The sequence below is a fragment of the Schistocerca nitens genome, chromosome 4 (genome assembly GCF_023898315.1).
Source record: "Schistocerca nitens isolate TAMUIC-IGC-003100 chromosome 4, iqSchNite1.1, whole genome shotgun sequence".
NCBI classification, from domain to species: Eukaryota; Metazoa; Arthropoda; class Insecta; order Orthoptera; family Acrididae; genus Schistocerca; species Schistocerca nitens.
This window is the reverse complement of record NC_064617.1, coordinates 240195369-240213756: the sequence shown is the minus strand read 5'-3', so window position 1 is coordinate 240213756 and position 18388 is coordinate 240195369. Positions and strand designations below refer to the sequence as shown.

Genomic DNA, 18388 nt, shown 5'->3' with positions numbered 1-18388 from the left:
CAGTACCTCCATTATGACAGCTGCCACCCATTCCACATCAAACGGTCCCTTACCTACAGCCTAGGTCTTCGTGGCAAATGAATCTGCCCCAGTCTGGAATCCCTGAACCATTACACCAACAATCTGAAAACAGCTTTCGCATCCCGCAACTACCCTCCCGACCTGGTACAGAAGCAAATAACCAGAGCCACCTCCTCATCCCCTCAAACCCAGAACCTCCCACAGAAGAACCACAAAAGTGCCCCACTTGTGACAGGATACTTTCCGGGACTGGATCAGACTCTGACTGTGGCTCTCCAGCAGGGATACGACTTCCTCAAATCCTGCTCTCAAATGAGATCCATCCTTCATGAAATCCTCACCACTCCACCTAACCTTTGTAACCTCTTAGTTCATCCCTATGAAATCCCCAAATCACCTTCCCTAACCTCTGGCTCCTACCCTTGTAACCGCCCCCGGTGTAAAACCTGTCCCATGCACCCTCCCACCACCACCTACTCCAGTCCTGTAACCCGGAAGGTGTACACGATCAAAGGCAGAGCCACATGTGAAAGCACCCACGTGATTTACCAACTGACCTGCCTACACTGTGAAGCTTTCTATGTGGGAATGACCAGCAACAAACTGTCCATTCGCATGAATGGACACAGGCAGACAGTGTTTGTTGGTAATGAGGATCACCCTGTGGCTAAACATGCCTTGGTGCACGGCCAGCACATCTTGGCACAGTGTTACACCGTCCGGGTTATCTGGATACTTCCCACTAACACCAACCTGTCAGAACTCCGGAGATGGGATCTTGCCCTTCAGTATATCTTCTCCTCTCGTTATCCGCCAGACCTCAACCTCCGCTAATTTCAAGTTGCCGCCGCTCATACCTCACCTGTCTTTCAACAATATCTTTGCCTCTGTACTTCCGCCTCGACTGACATCTCTGCCGAATCTCTTTGCCTTTACAAATGTCTGCTTGTGTCTGTGTATGTGTGGTTGGATATGGGTGCGCTGGCAGGTCGATAGATACACAAACAAACACAATCATACACACAAAATTCTAGCTTTCGCAACCAACGGTTGCTTCATCAGGAAAGAGAGAAGGAGAGGGAAAGACGAAAGGATGTGGGTTTTAAGGGAGAGGGTAAGGAGTCATTCCAATCCCAGGAGCGGAAAGACTTACCTTGGGGGAAAAAGGACAGGTATACACTCGCACACAGACACAAGCAGACATTTGTAAAGGCAAAGAGATTCGGCAGAGATGTCAGTCGAGGCGGAAGTACAGAGGCAAGGATGTTGTTGAAAGACAGGTGAGGTATGAGCGGCGGCAACTTGAAATTAGCGGAGGTTGAGGCCTGGTGGATAACGAGAAGAGAGGATATACTGAAGGGCAAGTTCCCATCTCCGGAGTTCTGACAGGTTATTGTTAGTGGGAAGTATCCAGATAACCAGGATGGTGTAACACTGTGCCAAGATGTGCTGGCCGTGCACCAAGGCACGTTTAGCCACAGGGTGATCCTCATTACCAACAAACACTGTCTGCCTGTGTCCATTCATGCGAATGGACAGTTTGTTGCTGGTCATTCCTACATAGAAAGCTTTTAAACCTAACTAACCTAAGGACAGCACACAACACCCAGTCATCATGAGGCAGAGAAAATCCCTGACCCCGCCAGGAATCGAACCCGGGAACCCGGGCGCGGGAAGCGAGAACGCTACCGCACGACCATATATATTTTCCAACATTCATGTTTCACTGAAACTGAAGAAAGATGAGGAATTTATGCCCACCATCTTGTCTGTAGTTGACCATTTCATTTCATGAATGTAATACAGACATTTGCTAGTAAACAGAAAACTTCAGCTGCTGGAGATTCCATAATAAGATGGAAAACACAAACATAATTACAATAAAATGTGCACCGAAAATGTGACGAAGGTAGCTTGAAAACTTAAGTATGTTGCCAAAACAAAGTAAATACAAGAAAAAGAAAAGAAGAAGAAGGTGGCAAACAGTAAGAGAAGAACTGAGGGAGTACAATGGAGTTTTACACCAAGAGTATCATTCTGGTGTAAAAACCATAGAGCACTGAAAATTCTGAGTGTAATGTATATTCAAACTCTCAATTATTTACACCAGCCAAGAAATCATTCCAGATTATTGTCCTCAAACAACTATGATTACTTGAGACATTATGTTATCTTACATGCCCAACTTATGAGTGTCTCAAATTAGCTTCATTGCTACATTGTAAGAGCTAGCTTCTTGTGGAAATTTGGTCATACACACTAGTTCTTTGGCGCTGTCACTAGGTTTGTTTGTGCTTAAAAGATTAGCCTCTGGTATTCATCAACTTTTCTTTTTACATTCCGTCATACTGAACTATCACTATTCAAAAACTTTCCGAAGTCTAACATAGCATGTGAAGATATCTGTTCTGCTGTTTTGAACTCTTCAGTTAATAGACAGGCTTTATGTAATTTGAATGTACTTTTATGGCATAATCAAATTTTTATATAGTTGTTAATTACAATCATTAACAATGAGCAGGCCTCTTGGTTTCATCTCCTGCCAGTTGTCATAAATCCTTTGTTTTAACTGAAGTGTTCTGTAAGGTGGCAATGTATGGTGTTTTATCAGCGTGATGGGTGAACGAGTTATTTTAGGATTTCTAATCTAAAAAACAGAATCATCGAATCTGCTACAACACCAAAAGCATACTATCACTGCAGGTAGTTTTCAGGGTTTCTTTGGTTCAACTGTTTCATAAGCCTCTAAATGGAAATATGTTTCCTAGACCACTGTACACATGCATTCAACTGGGAATGAGGGTAATTAAGGGGGCAGTTAGAAAAGCAGCAATAAAATAATAATTTGTAATTGCTAAAAAAACTATGCTGCCAAGATTTAATGCCCAGAGAATGGCTTCAAATTCTAGTACTGCTTAATATGGGAAAATGTGTACTACTACACTAGAATAAATTTGGTTGGCTTGAATCAGTTAAAGTATCTCCACTTTTTCTTATGTTTAATAAATTCAATGTGTTAGCCCCTTTTGTACAGATGCTTGTGGTCTATAGTAGCAGACAAACCACAGTGAACAATGTACTCAGTTCACCTGTCCAGCTGAGACTTCACGCAATAAAAAATGCTAGTATGAGCCAGGAAACCAGGCACTGCTTATGCTCTACAGCAAACCTGCTGCATATTAGTGTCTGAAAAGTAACTTTCATTCAAGGTATTTCCAATGGAAAACAAAGTATACCATAAATAACAAAGGCAATAAATTAGTAGATTTACGGAGAGCAGGACTGTATTAAACACATCCTTCACAAAACGAAGGAAAGTAAGTCTTGACAGGGACAAAATGAAACAAAAAAAAAATGTCAAAGTTATCATATAGTTAATAGCAAAAGCCAGACAAAGTGTAAAAAGCCACTGACTAAAAACGAATAGAACACAACAGGTATTTTTTAAATCCCAAACAAAATTATACTATAAAGCTTGTGCCAAACAAAACTACACACAAAGACCACAAGCATCAAATTTTGCTCGATACTAATAGATTTTGATAAAACTTTTGATTTGAAACTTCCTGGCAGATTAAAACTGTGTGCGTCGACCGAGACGCAAACTCGGGACCTTTGCCTTTCGCGGGCAAGTGCTCTACCATCTGAGCTACCGAAGCACGACTCACGCCCGATCCTCACAGCTTTACTTCTGCCAGTATCTCGTCTCCTACCTTCCAAACTTTACAGAAGCTCTCCTGCAAACCTTGCAGAACTAGCACTCCTGAAAGGAAGGATACTGCGGAGACATGGCTTAGCCACAGTCTGGGGGATGTTTCCAGAATGAGATTTTCACTCTGCAGCGGAGTGTGCGCTGATATGAAACTTCCTGGCAGATTAAAACTGTGTGCGCCGACCGAGACTCGAACTCGGGACCTTCGGTAGCTCAGATGGTAGAGCACTTGCCCGCAAAAGGCAAAGGTCCCGAGTTCGAGTCTGTCGGCACACACAGTTTTAATCTGCCAGGAAGTTTCATATCAGCACACACTCCGCTGCAAAGTGAAAATCTCATTCTGGAAACTTTTGATTGGTTACTAACAAAGCCTTTTCCAACAGCCAGTGAGATATAATTCCCTGATTCAATATATGTCAGTATACTGAAGAATGGATACTTCAAATCTACAAATTCTATTAGACTTTGTCTGTGAGAAATTAAGAATTTAAAGTGGTGTTCAACACAGATATTCCTTACGAACAAAACTATTCTGATCAAGATTTGTGTTCTTAAACTTGGAAACTTAAGAAGGAATGTGCACCAATGAAACATATATGAACCACCTTTTGCAAATGACATTATAATGTTCACCTCAAATGCAGATAAACAACAAATGGAAAACTTGACACAGCAAGTATGCGAGTAGGCCTGAAAATACATCACAAAAATAATGTAAAAGGCACATATAGAAATTAAAAATTGACAATGTGTTAGAATCAGTTAAATTGTTAATGATATTATGGAAAGGATAGATTGCTACTCACTGTAAAGATAGCAAGTTGACCTGCAGACAGGCACAACGGAAAGACTGAACAGGCACAACGGAAAGACTGAGCTTTTGGCCAAAGTTCTCTTAACATCACATCATCCCCCCCCCTCCCAAAACAAACAAACAAACAAACAAACAAACACACACACACACACACACACACACACACACACACACACACACACACACACGTGAGGCATGCTTGCTTGTGCGAACTTTTTTTTTTTCTGAAGGCGTTCTGGCCAAAAGCTCAGCGTATAATAGTCTTTTCCTTGCACCTGTTAGCAATTCAACATGTCATCTTTATGGTAATTAACAACCTATCCTTTTCATAACCCTGTTGATATTCCAACCTTGAATTTCCATGTCTGATTTCACTAAGTTGTTTTTTACTTAGGACGGTTGAATTTGGCAACTGAATGGACACGAAATGAAAAATATAAGTGGGGAGAAAATAAACTACTTGTAGGTAGTAATTATCTATAAACTAGATACAAATTATCTAAATGAGAATTGTAATGTGTGTTAAATGAGAAGGTAAGAAGTCCACATTGTCATTGGCAATGAGACATTTTCAATAGGAAAAAAAGACTCAGAAAACAGATGGTTGCTCTGCCTGGTGGGAAATACTTGCAGAGCAATGAAAAGAAATATACCACAGAACAAAATGAGTTAACATTGGAATTATGGCTCTAATGAAAATGAAGTGAGAACATGTAAACAGGTGAGCATGTGGTGAAACCAATCGTAATTCCAAGATCTGATAGATTAGATTAGTACTTGTTCCATAGATCATGAATATGACACTTCGTAATGATGTGGAAAGTGTCTATACAAGATATTACATTAGACAAAATATTACATGACACTTAACAGTTTTAATTTTATGGGGGTTGGTAAATTACCCACTTACTATATCCAAAAATTCATCTAATGAATAGGAGTTGCCATTAAGAAATTCTTTTAATTTCCTTTTAAATGCTATATGGCTGTCTGTCAGAATTTTGATGCTATTAGGGTAAGTGGCCAAGACTTTTGTGGCAGCATAATTTACCCCCTTCTGAGCCAAAGTTAGATTTAACCTTGAGTAGTGAAGATCATCCTTTCTCCTAGTGTTGTAGCCATGTACACTGCTATTACTTCTGAATTCCTTCGGATTTTTAATATATTGTGAGGCTACAGTGAAGATTTCTAGCTCTTTAAATAAGTGTCTGCAGGATGACCTTTGATGAGCTCCAGCAATTATTCTGATTACATGCTTTTGTGCAATGAACACTCTTTTACTCAATGATGAGTTACCCTAGAATATGCCATACGAAAGCAGAGAATGAAAATAGGCACGGTAAGCTAATTTACTCAGATGTATATCACCAAAATTTGCAATGACCCTAATAGCATAAGTAGCTGAACTCAAATGAATCAGCAGATCCTTAGTGTGGTTTTTCCAGTTCAACCCCTCATCAATGCATACACCTAGAAATTTTGACTATTCTACCTTAGCTACTGATTTCTGATCAAAGTCTATATTTATTAATGGTGTCCTTCCATTTACTGTGTGGAACTGTATATACTGTGCTTTGTCAAAGTTTAATGAGAGCCCATTTGCACAGAACCACTTAATGATTTTCTGAAAAACCATCTTTTACAATTTCACCAGTTAATTCTTGACTGTTGGGCGTGATAGCAATACTTGTATCATCGGCAAAAAGTACCAGCTTTGCATCTTTGTGAATACAGAATGGCAAGTCATTAATATATATTAAGAACAGCAGACGACCCAGGACCGAACCTTGCGGCACCCACACAACTTAATGTGAGGTTAGTGGGCGATATCAGATTGACGCTTACAGTTCAAGACCCTGCTCTAGGGAGAAGTGTAGAGGAGGCCTTTATCCACCAGTGGACATCAAATGCTTGATGACTGCATGGGATCAAACATTTTATTCTTTCTCTGTCATCACAAGCAGCATACTACATGCCAGCTGCTAACAATTTCACATTTCATGTACAGATACATGAAGGTGATTTCTTTTGCTAGAAGCCATTTTTGGCCAGTGCCATAGTTTGAAGTTATAGACAAGTGACAGGAACAAATCTTTGATTGATATCAACAAGCTCTCGTTCTTTCCACCGAAAGTTCAAAATGGAGGAAAAAAATTGAATTCATAACAAATTACATATTCTGTAAGAAAGATTTATAGCTAAAATATACTCTCACAGTGGCAAATGACAGACTTCAGGAAAACAGTCTTTACTACCGACCAAAAACCTAACCACAAGCTGTTTTAATGTGTACGCGATCAAAAGTTTCAGGCAGTGTATTTGAGTGTGGTGGTGGTGGTGGTGGTTGTGTGTGTGTGTGTGTGTGTGTGTGTGTGTGTGTGTGTGTGTGTGTGTGTGTGTGTGTGTGTGTGTGTGTTGGGGGGAGGGTTGACACTCGGGCTGACACTCCGAAGCAGTTGGGTTTCAAGCAGCTACAGCAAAGTTCTTTCTTATCCTTTTTCCAACATTTGAACATTATAGCCATCCTCCATAGGGACTACTGTGGACAAGACTATAGCAGCATATGAAAGTTTCAGATTACAAATAAGCAAAAAAGAATGCTAGTAGTTTTATTTCCAGTCAGCAAGATTACCGCAGGCTGCACAAGTTCAGATTTGACGTAATTGGAGCAGCACCATGGTCATGGTCTTCTCAAAGTAAAATTTCTAGCATACACCAAAAATTATTTAATTCTGTATACTGAAGTCTGCAATAATACTCCCTTTAACCAATGCTCTCACAAATGGCAGTAAATGGAGATATCTATAACACAGCCTAAGGTCTAGGTAAGACTGAGATGGAAGTTTTGTTGACACCGCAGACAGTGTAATCTATCGTAATTTTATGGATTATATTATGCATTTTTCCTTTGAAAAATTGCCTCTAAAATTCAGCTGTTTCAGTTAAAATTCTTGCCACTCTTAAAAATGGCCATATATTTGATGTCACTGGTAACTTCTCTGTATCTTGCAACATTGGACTCAACTGGCAGTAGCAGTGCACTGTGATGAACATGCGTTGTAGATATTCACAATACTTGTGTTACCGGTAACAGGACAATATTTTTGTCAGCAGTTAGTTTTGTAATGGAAAAAAATAAAAGGTATTTATATGATGTTGCCCATAAATTGAAAGAAATAGCATATGCAAAACATCATGGAAACAAAGCAGCTGAGAGACTGACAGAGGCATTTCAGCCCACCACCAACAGAAAAAACCGTTTTGTGATTGGCGGGCTAGCGAAGAATAACTGAAAATAAATAAATTGATGAACTGTGTTAATAGAGGACTGAATAGAAAATGACCAAAACTTGATGTAATGAAATGGATTCAAGGATGCTGCCAAAATGGCAATGGAATTAATACAAAAATGATGCAAATACACACTCCTAAGCCACAGTGGAAATTAACAAATTTTACAGGTGGAGTAAGCTGGTGCTACGGGTTTATGAAGTGTCACGGACTTAGCATACGAACTGAAACCAAAGTTTCTCAGAAAATGCCACAAGAGTATGAAGATAATATTTTATCTTTCCATCACATTATTATCCAACATGAAACAAAACCAGTGTGGAACTAAGCCAAAACATTGAGTATAGACGAACAGAAATGTTGACATGTAAGGTGCTAAAACTAACTATAAAAATAAAGTAAACATAAAAAATGCTTTACAGTGTTGTCCCTTCATGTTGTACTGATGGTACGAAACTTAATCGAATGATCATTTTTAAGAATAAAATGGCAGAACCTACTGAATTACCTCCAGGTAGTGGTGGTCACGTACATGATTAGGGTTGGATAAATGAAGCTGATATGAAATTATAGATTAGCAAAGTGCAGGAGAGAATGAAAGGTGCTTTATTGAAGAAGAGTTCTCTTCTTGTGATACATCAGTTTAATCATCATCTGGAAAATTCGGTGAAAGAGAAACTGAAATAGGGAAAAACAGAGCTTGCCGTTATTTTCGTGGGAGGACTTACTTAACAACTGCTACCTCCTGATGTCTATTTATCGAGACTTTAAAGTGAATATGAGAAAGGAATGGAAGATGGATGAAACCCAATATGAATTCATGCCAAAGGGAACTTTAAAATGACCTACAATCAAATAAGTGTGTGAGTGGATAAAACAGGTGTGGTCTAGAGTGAGAGAAGACATTATTGTTAAATCTGTCAAGAAGTGTGACATAAGCACTGCTCTCGATGGCAGTGAAGACCATCTTACATGTGAAGAGGGGGACGATGATGGAGGAAAGTTCAGATGATTTTTTAGGGCTTTTGGGGGTCAGTTCAGCTTTATAATTTAAGAATTTTGTTATTCTAGCTTTGCAATCTAATAATAATAATGGTAAAAATGTTATTTTAAAAATTGCTTAAAAATTATGGTGTGTCTTATGGTCTACAGCATCTTACAGTCTGTAAAACATGGTAACTACATTACACCTTCCTATAAACACCCCTACAATTCCACAGTGGTCTGATACTTTCATTTTTTCGATAGGTCTAAAGGCATTAATATCAAGAACCATCTCAGGCAAAACCTTCGCATTCCCACAAGTGTACTAGATACTTTGATTGCTGAGATATTCACGATTATAAGAGACAGTTGCATATTGATTTATTATGTTACTGCTGGAAGCTGAAGGAATGTATTAGGTACCAATAGTGTGTTAAGTTCCTACGGGGCGAAACTGCTGAGGTCATCGGTCCCTAGGCTTACGCATTACTTAATTGAGCTTTAACTTACTTTAATGACAACACACACAGACACACATGCCCGAGGGTTGCCTTTGTCGGGGTGGGGTGAGGGAGTTGTTCAAACTGGGGCAAGACACCGCAAACCGTGCAGCTAGCCTCCGCGGAAGATATCAATGAATCCAACTTGTCTCCTTTTGTCTCAAAACCTTTACCACATTGCCACTTTGTTCAGAGTGTCTACTAGATGCTAACAATCTTTAGTTACAATCAAAGGAAGGTAAGGGGTTAATGTTGTGATACAATTCTCTTAAATTTTCTGCTCTTTTCATAAATCAAAGATTGGTTGGGAACACTACTAAGTCACAGTCTACCGTTTCAGATGGAAGGTCCCAAGTTCATCATAACCTAAATTTTAACAACAGTTGGTCCCTTTGCAATTTTTGACTACATAAAATTACTTTAAATTCTCTGCCTCCTCCTATATTTGTCTTTACTTGTACTTATATTACCAGCTCTTCTCATGCCTTTCAAGTTTTTGTATTTGGTTTTTCTTTTAGAAATTATGCTCAGCTTCACAAACATTTATTGGAAGCCAAAACCACCTTTTATTTGTAGTCAGACTCTAGGTTTGTTGGGGATTACTTCAATGAAATAGTCCTGCAAAGCCTGATATGGGAGCATAGCTCAAACTAAGTTAAACCTTTTCTTTTGATAAGCATTCTGGATTATTTGAAGGATCACAGTCAATTCAAAAGGTCAAAATACTTTGATACAGATAACAGATCTCACCCAAACAACATTGTTCAAATTGATATAAATTAAAACATGGATACAAATGTGTTAGTTGCGAGACTTTTCCCTGAAAAACTCTAGTTCAGATTTGTAATTGTGATAAAAATGCAATCTTTCGACATACATGTGAATCAAATTTTATCTGTAATGTTAATTTTTTAGTGTTTACATTTTTATATCATTTTAGTCTTTCTGCTCTATGTCAACCCAAGTCAACAGAAACACGATTTGCAGTCTAACAGAACCAACAACCGGTGAAGGGTCAAGAAAGTAATTTTGATCTCCTGAATCAAACTGAAAATTGGTCTTCAGCAATATTGATAATTGGAGAAATATTCATTTCGTTTAAAGTCACTTTGTAACATATGGCTTGTTCGATGCCATAAGAATAATGGAATAAGCTGCCATATTATGGTGGCACCACTGCCATCATGCTGAAATGGGGCTAGGTGTCTGTTTTGTGATGAATAACGATGAATATTATAAAAGTTTTTGGTTTTTCAACCACTACAAATCCCTTTAAACATTATATGAAGCAACCTTTGACAAACTAACAAGTACAAATTAAGTATAACTAAATAAAAGGGAATTGTGGATTTGAGGTACTACTGAGGGCCCTGCATTTATAAACAAAACAACAAAGTATATCATGCTCTCCACTCCATCAATGTGAAGATCATTGAGACTGTGCACAATGTCAGGTCTGCAAAAGATATGGAAAGAAATTGGCTGTTCCCTTTCTAAGAAATCATTCCAGTATTCACCATAAGCAAATTAGGAAAATAGAAAATTTAAGTCTAGGTGGCCTGATAGGGATTTGAACTGCCATCCTCTCAAATACAAGTCCAGTGTCTTATCACACTGCCAATTAGTCTGCCAGCACGATGACGCCTTCCAGCTTTCAAGTCATCTATTTCAGTAAACAACTAATCAATACTTAACATCTGATGACACTGGACCAGAGAATGATGCTAAGATTGAGAAGATGAAAGCATTTTATAAAAGAATGCAATGGCCGTGATACTGTCAAAGGTTATCTTTTTTTTTGAATTGGGTAGTTATAACCAACTCCAGTAATGACATCAATTCACACATTTATGAAAAAATGTAAGAATGAGAAGAAGATAAACCATTTGGCAATCGACATTTGTGTGTGACATTAAGTAAACCATTATTACTTTGAAGTCAGAAGCAGATCAATTGGAAACATCATCTAATTTATTACATACAACAGGTGTCTCCTTTTGTGAAGCGTGAAGTAAGGCCTAGATTATTAGTCAGGAAAGGTATTTTTCGCATGTAGTCTGTAACACAGTATCTCCAAACACAAGCCAGAACACAAAACTGAAACGTTAGCCACTTCCACAAAATAAGTGACAGTAATCGAAATTAAGAACAAGCTTGAAAAATATTTCAGTTAGCTGAAGGTACTGTTCAAGAGGACTGGCTTATAATACTGCACAAAGTTTATCAATGAAAATATTTGTAATTCATAGTAGCTGTAATAAAATTTTAGATAGCTTTTTTATTCCAAAGTATCTTTCTTGAAATTACTAAACTCATAGAAACCCAATTAAGATTTTCTTTGAGGTACATCAGCCTGACAACTGGAGGAGGGGTAAACTGTGCCTGTGAAAGAAGGAAAATATTACTGCAGAAACATTTTAGTAAGCAGAGCAGGCATCACTACACTATGCATTATAAAAATATTTTCACTTTCTCCCAAAGACCGAAATTTCACTTTCGTTTAAATTTTACAGTAAAATTACAAATTTGAGTCACGATTGTGTATACTGAATTGTACAACACACAGTAGACATTACTATTACTATTATTACTATTCACAAATACTTTGATAAAACCCTTTTCACGAGTTTGTAGCTGGCAACTCTTTTTCACCATACTTAAGATATCAGGACTGTCATTCAACAACTTGTCACATTTAATACTTGCTACAATGGCCTATGTTGAGTGACTTCACTACATACTGTGCAAGTGTGCTAATTCAAAACAATATTCACAGTTAAGCAGTTTATGTGCAATTTCAATTTTACTGAAGAGCTAAGATTAACGAAATTTATATGTAACACAAACATATTGAACTTAAGAACTATTATTCTGTCCTTTATATTTGAAAGATTACTCCTATATTGCCTCCCAACTTTTAACCTTGATTCTTACACATTGGTTTCTTATAAAAACTTCACTTACATTCCACACTTTTTACTCCATGCAACTCAACCCCAAACGCTAATGTTTTCCATTTTATTCCACCCACATAATTTTCACAGGACACAAACACCTGACATGGCATGTTAAAAATCACTAAAAAAGCTAATCAGTTTTGTTGCTCTCCTTTTCTTACATAGCATGAAATGTTTCACAGATTATAGCAACAAACTGTTTCCCACTGCATAATATCTGCCGTTTTAGAAGAAAACTTCTGGTTAAAACACACACTATGTTTGTCTAAATTGACAGTCAGGACTGGCTTCAAAATGATAATGCATAAAAGCTGTGCATACACTTACCATAAACCCTTGCTGTGGTGATGGACTTTTAGAGCCCCCGTGCCTAATCGGACTGTTGCTCGCATGCTTTGGGAAATATTCTGTCATCTTCTTGTTGTCACTTGCCCTTGCCCCCTTTGCCCCCACTGGTACTCCCGCACCCACAACCGTTCCCCCTCCTCCATCATCCACCTTTCGCTTACGCTTTCTTTGCTCTGAAGCTGAACGAGGGAGTTTTTCTGGAGTATTTGGGTCCACCTCTTTGTCACTGTGAGATGAACCTGAAACAAATGGTTATCACATTTAGCAAACACTACAAACAGTAGCACTTTAATATGTCCCTGTCCTAAATACCACTCATTACTCACTACATTCTACAAAGTTATGTCCACTGTCCTAACACTGTAAATGGAGCTTTGAATGTATTATATGTCAATAGTGATATTTGATTGCTGACTACATTAATCACAATATACACAGAAACAAACTAATTACCTTAATTTTCTCTGTATTATTACTGTGCTAATGACACTATTAGCATGTTCAAACTGACATCACAAACTTCCTGTCACCAATAATGAGAACAGTGTAGGCTACAAATTGTTTCAGCAAAAACAACAGTTTCAATCTACTAAATTAGCTTCTCAAACACCAAGTTGTCACAATACCACAACACTTTAGCCTCACTATTACATAGCAAAAAAAACTCAGGACAGATACCAAGTCAAGAATGACACTGTATCAACTGGATTTCACTCAACATTTAGCTTTTAATGATAAAATTATCAGTGAAAGAATAAAACTAAATTAGTAAAACATATGTAGACAAACTATGAGGCAGGTCTACCATAGAACTAACATTACATTAATGAGACTAAATGGAAAATCAAGAACACAGGAAAGATTTGTTGCATTTGATAAATCTGAATTGTCTGTAAACTAGAACAAATTATTTCTTTCAAAACTTACCTGTACTCATATTGGAGTCTTGACTATGAACTGGTTGGCCCGAATTGACATTTGTCTGTGGTGCCATCTGAATTTGAGAACCAGCTGACATCTGAAGAGAGGAAATAAATTAGTATGTGCATTTGCCAAGCCCACTAGAATTGTCAGTATTAGAAAGTGGGGAACTGATATTTTAAAAATACATTTGTTTTGATCATAACCTTCCATAATAATTTATAGTGAATCAACAGAATGAAAGTGACAAGGCTAAAGAATATTTGATGAAATGTGATTTTTATTATAAATGTAATTACTGTAAAGTTAAACAAGAAAGAGACACATCTGGCATAAACGGCTCAGTTCTGAGTAACAAAATTATGAAAATATCCGTAATTACGCCCGAATAATCAACATATATATTGATAACGTACCACAGAAAATCATTTCATAAATGTAGGTTTCCAGTCTGATGACTCTCATACGAAACTCCCAGTCAGCTGGTGGCATTCTTCTAGGTCGAGGCCTGGCCTCACTTATCTTTTCACAGTTTCACTGAAGGTTAAGAACATAGCTACCATCAATGTGTTTATAACCTAGTTTTAGGAAATATGCCCATATACAACGGCGATCTACATAACATGATTTTAGCGTTACACATTTTCAGTATGATCAGTTCCTGTATGAGTAAACTTAAGTAACAACACTTGATAATAGTTACGATCAGAACAAAATTTACGGCTGATGGATCAGATTCACGACAAAATGGAGGAAATGCGGGAGAGGGGAGAGTCGTTCGCCCATCTCGACCTTCTTCCAGATATTCACTCGCGTTTACACACGGTCACATTCGGCTACATCTCTATGACAAGCGTAGAATTAAAAGACGACACTGCTACCACTACTATATTTACTTCCAGAAACTGTCGAACTCATCTAAGTGCAACCGACGGTCGGCGGAATTGAATGTAAAGTGCACTATTCTCTTGGTACACACGTACGCACACACTTAAAATACGGGCAGAAGATAACAGTGTCCACTGCACTGTCGAGTTCCGCACAGGAGCAGCGGAAGAGCGGGCGGCCATATTTGTTTCCGTAACAGCGAAGGTGGCGATTTAGGAATCCGCCTCATACTGCTACAGGTCACAGCGGCGACGCGAATACAGGAGGGCAAGATGTCGCCGCGCCATGCCTATCGCGCGGCGGCAGCATATACAACACACTTGACTATACGAGCAGGGTCACCCCTCCTCCGGCCGTGCCCCCTACCGACTCCTCAACGGGACAGAGAGGGAAACATTCCGACATTGACTGAGCAAGCTCTAAAATCAATGGTGGCAAGCTGTGATTGTAACGCATATGTACGCAACAATGTTTTTATTTTGCTTTTCGAAAGCACAAAGTTAGTGACTCCTGCCTGTCTCGATGGTTGCTCTAACATGAAACACCATGACGGCCAGCATAGCAAAAACAGACATTCTACCCCGACGAGTGCACACTGTATTTAGTTTCTGTTCACTGGAGTTACACAATTCGTCGTCCACCACATGATCAGCAGAAAGCACGCCGCATCGTCACAGTCGTCCTGTGTAGTCACCCGGCCTCCCACGGTCGCAGAAACCGGTCGGTCAGTGGCCGCTAATTACCTTCTGGTACTCCCAATAGGTGAGCAGGAATGAGCGCACCATGCTGTCCATCACAGATACGGCGGCGCACGTCATAGCTGCTGCTTCTGCGAGCGAAGGGTGCGCGAGCAGGGCGCGACGGCGGCCATGGCAACCGCTAGCGGCGGTGGCGGCGGCGCAATGCCATTCAATTCGTGCGGCCCGCCCTGGTGGCCCTGCGCGGCCGTCACCGTCGGCTCGCCCCGCTCGTCTCGCCGTGGCTGTCTCCGCCGCTAGCTGCGGCAACGCCGGGGCGCCCAGCTGGCCAACCATGCGCTGTTGCCACCGCACGCGCACGTACACACAGCTTCGGGCCCTAATTGATTACAAAGCCAGCCCGCTTGCCGGGGCGTCCGCGGCTGTCGGCTCGCCTACTACTGCTCGTGTTGGCGCTACGAAAACCGAGCCACGGCAGGGCAGCGCTTCTAGTCAAGCCTCGAGGCCAGAACTTTTAATGACGCGCGTGTTAGTAATGTAGGGATTACTGCTTCCCCTCCAGGAAGTGTGTCAAGCCCGCGCACAAGCAGTAGCAGCAGTAGTTGTTCCGACAGCTGCGGGCGTTCCTGTGTACGCCTTGCTTTACGCAGCGCTGTTTTCCCCTACTAACCGTGGGCTGGACGGCGACTTCCCCGTCGACGTACGTGAGCTCTTGCCGGTATCGATTCCACTGTGCCAGCTGCATGTTTTCACGGACGGTCGGCGGTGCGGGAACAGCGACGCGCTACGAAGGCTTCTGTCACCACGGAAGCAACATGCCAGCCAACTTTTTACTGACGATAGGCGCCTCTCATTTTAAGACAAGGGCACAGAATGGCAAATATTGCTAAATCCGCTTAATTGGTAATCTCGACTAGCGGAGAGACGAGTGCATGGGAAGTAGTGCTAAATTTACCCGTCGGCCTGCACTGCTGGCCAATGGCAGTTCACGTGTGTGTCCGGCCCTTCTGTCTCTCCCCACCTCTCCGCTCCCTCCCCCTCCTCGCGCAGCCACCTCCGCCGCTCCTCTCCCGCACACTCCCAACACCCGGATTGACTCCCGTGTACCGCCTGGAACGCTAGGCAATTAGGAAGCGAATAAAGCAGCCGCCATTTCTGCCTGCCGAAACTTAACGAACGCATCTCCCATCTGCCGGCAGTGCCAATAATAAAATGTCTAATATTTTCACAACACGTTCTCAAAATTGTGTGGATTTAAACGCTGAAAGCAGATATAGCGTATCATCCCGCTTTGTTACATTATAGATAATTTGCGCAGCTAATTTCAACAGCCATCTGTAAACAGGTGTGGCCTTGACTTGTTTGTGTATGCTCTTCCTATAAGTTATTGATATACGCATTTTTTACATTTACGTACAAACTTTATCTGCTAAAATAATATATTAAAAGCACAAACTATGCAAAATACACTAAACTGCCATTCAAAATTGCCGCTGGGCGCACGAGTATACGATTTTTTTTATGCTCCTTAACAACGTAATTCGTGAATTCAAGATTGCACCGAACTGCAGTGCGGCTTTGATGCCTACGATCCTCAAGTAGCATGAGAAAATCTAAAGATATTCAGAGTGAAAAACTCTTTACTACCGTAAAACATCCTAGGACGCGCTACTTAACCAGCTTGAAAGTATGCATGATTCCACCACTTTAAAAGCAACCGTGACTAGCGAAGAACTGATGCACAGGCCAACTTTCCGTGTTCAAAACAGCGAGTGGCGCTATAGAACACTTGAATAAATGGAAAGGAATGGGCGCAAAGATACGCACCTTACTACTCAGTGGAAAACTTGGAGCGTAAAAATTAACATTGTTGTAGTTAACACTAAATATTTAATAAATTCTTGTGCTTCTGCTGGCGGCCTTTTGAAAACAGCAATGAAAAATGGGTCAGGCCTTTAACGTAAACATTCGAAGGCAAAGTAACCACTGATCTAAATTCATTACTAGTGAAACATAGATCAGAAGTGTATAAAAAAAAAGCAAGCATAATTTGTTCCAGTACCTAATTCAGAATTGGTCGGCAGACTGCCGGACAAGCTACCTTTAACTTAATTTCACTGCATATCAGCTGTCTGGCGCCTTGCGACTACGATTAATTAAAAACAACGAAAATCTAGTTTGAGTATGTACGTAAACAATCACCACTGAGTTGTCTTCAAGGCATGATGACCAAGTTCAAATTTCTCCCACAAAACAGTTCCCTAAAAGGCATTACTTATCGAAAGCAGCTCAAAATAAGAGGAACGAGTATTTTCTTTTTTATATACAGTTAAGTCCGCAATGATCATCGAAAACTAGGGAACTGGGCTCGTTTCTCGCATGCCTTCAAAATAACACTTTATGGCGCGATAAGACATTAAAATAAAAAAAGAGATTTTAGACATGCGCCAGACTAGAGAACGGCTCGCCCGAGATTTGTCAACACGTCAGCACTCCAAAGAGAGCAAGTGAGCAGAGAGCACACACCGTCTAGCCGGCTGTAAAGAATGCGCGTGGAGGTGGGGCCAGGCCGGGTAATCGAACCCCGCTGCAGTGCTCGCTACGCTTTGCGTTCCCACAGAGATGCTCGGTGCTCTCCTGCCGAGCGTTCCAGCCCAGAGGTGTACGCAGCCTTTGCAGAGGGACACATCAAATGAGCCGAGAGCCCAACTACAAGGTTTAATGAATATTGGTAACACATACAATGACTGCGTTTTACGTAAGTGGTCGCAACATACTCCACACCGCCCTACTACCAGCAACAAACACACACACACACACACACACACACACACACACACACACACACCGAACTTAAAAAAAAAGGGTTTGAAAATTTTCCCACGGGAAAGAAACATGGCTTGGTTTACCTGCTCTCATCTGTAGCAGTAAATAAACACATTCGAATACACGCGTGGCTAAAATTTAGAAGTCTTGTTTAACGGCTGAGAAGGACGACACATGTAAAAGAAATCACGATTCATTTTAGGCTGTCGAGGAACTGACACAGACATCCATAAGGCTAATCCTGCGCGTCGCCCTAACATGAGCTGTTGCTAGTTCATTCAGTTTCTTAAGAAACGATGAATCGCTTTGTCGTCACGAGAAGAAAAGTCATTACGATTTCTAGGTTTGGCTGCGGATTCTTGATGGCTCAGAATTTCATTGCCTATAAGAGACGGGACATGAAAAGATCCACTTCACGGATATGTTTT

General features: G+C 40.4%; 1 protein-coding gene across 11 annotated transcripts in view; it reads right to left on the bottom strand.

The window, feature by feature from the left end:
* LOC126253151 (serine/threonine-protein kinase tousled-like 2) overlaps positions 1-18388 on the bottom strand; it is a 599627-nt gene that overhangs the window by 28952 nt on the left and 552287 nt on the right. For 8 of the 11 annotated variants that reach the window (XM_049954296.1, XM_049954299.1, XM_049954297.1 and 5 more), the window contains 2 exons: positions 13555-13645; positions 12607-12866 (listed from right to left, as the gene is read on the bottom strand). In XM_049954296.1, coding sequence (XP_049810253.1) covers positions 12607-12866; positions 13555-13645 — 351 coding nt within the window. Of the gene's footprint in view, positions 1-12606; positions 12867-13554; positions 13646-13964; positions 15123-15179; positions 15486-15804; positions 16031-18388 lie in introns of those variants that run through there. The other 3 variants (XM_049954304.1, XM_049954301.1, XM_049954305.1) reach the window with 3 other exon arrangements.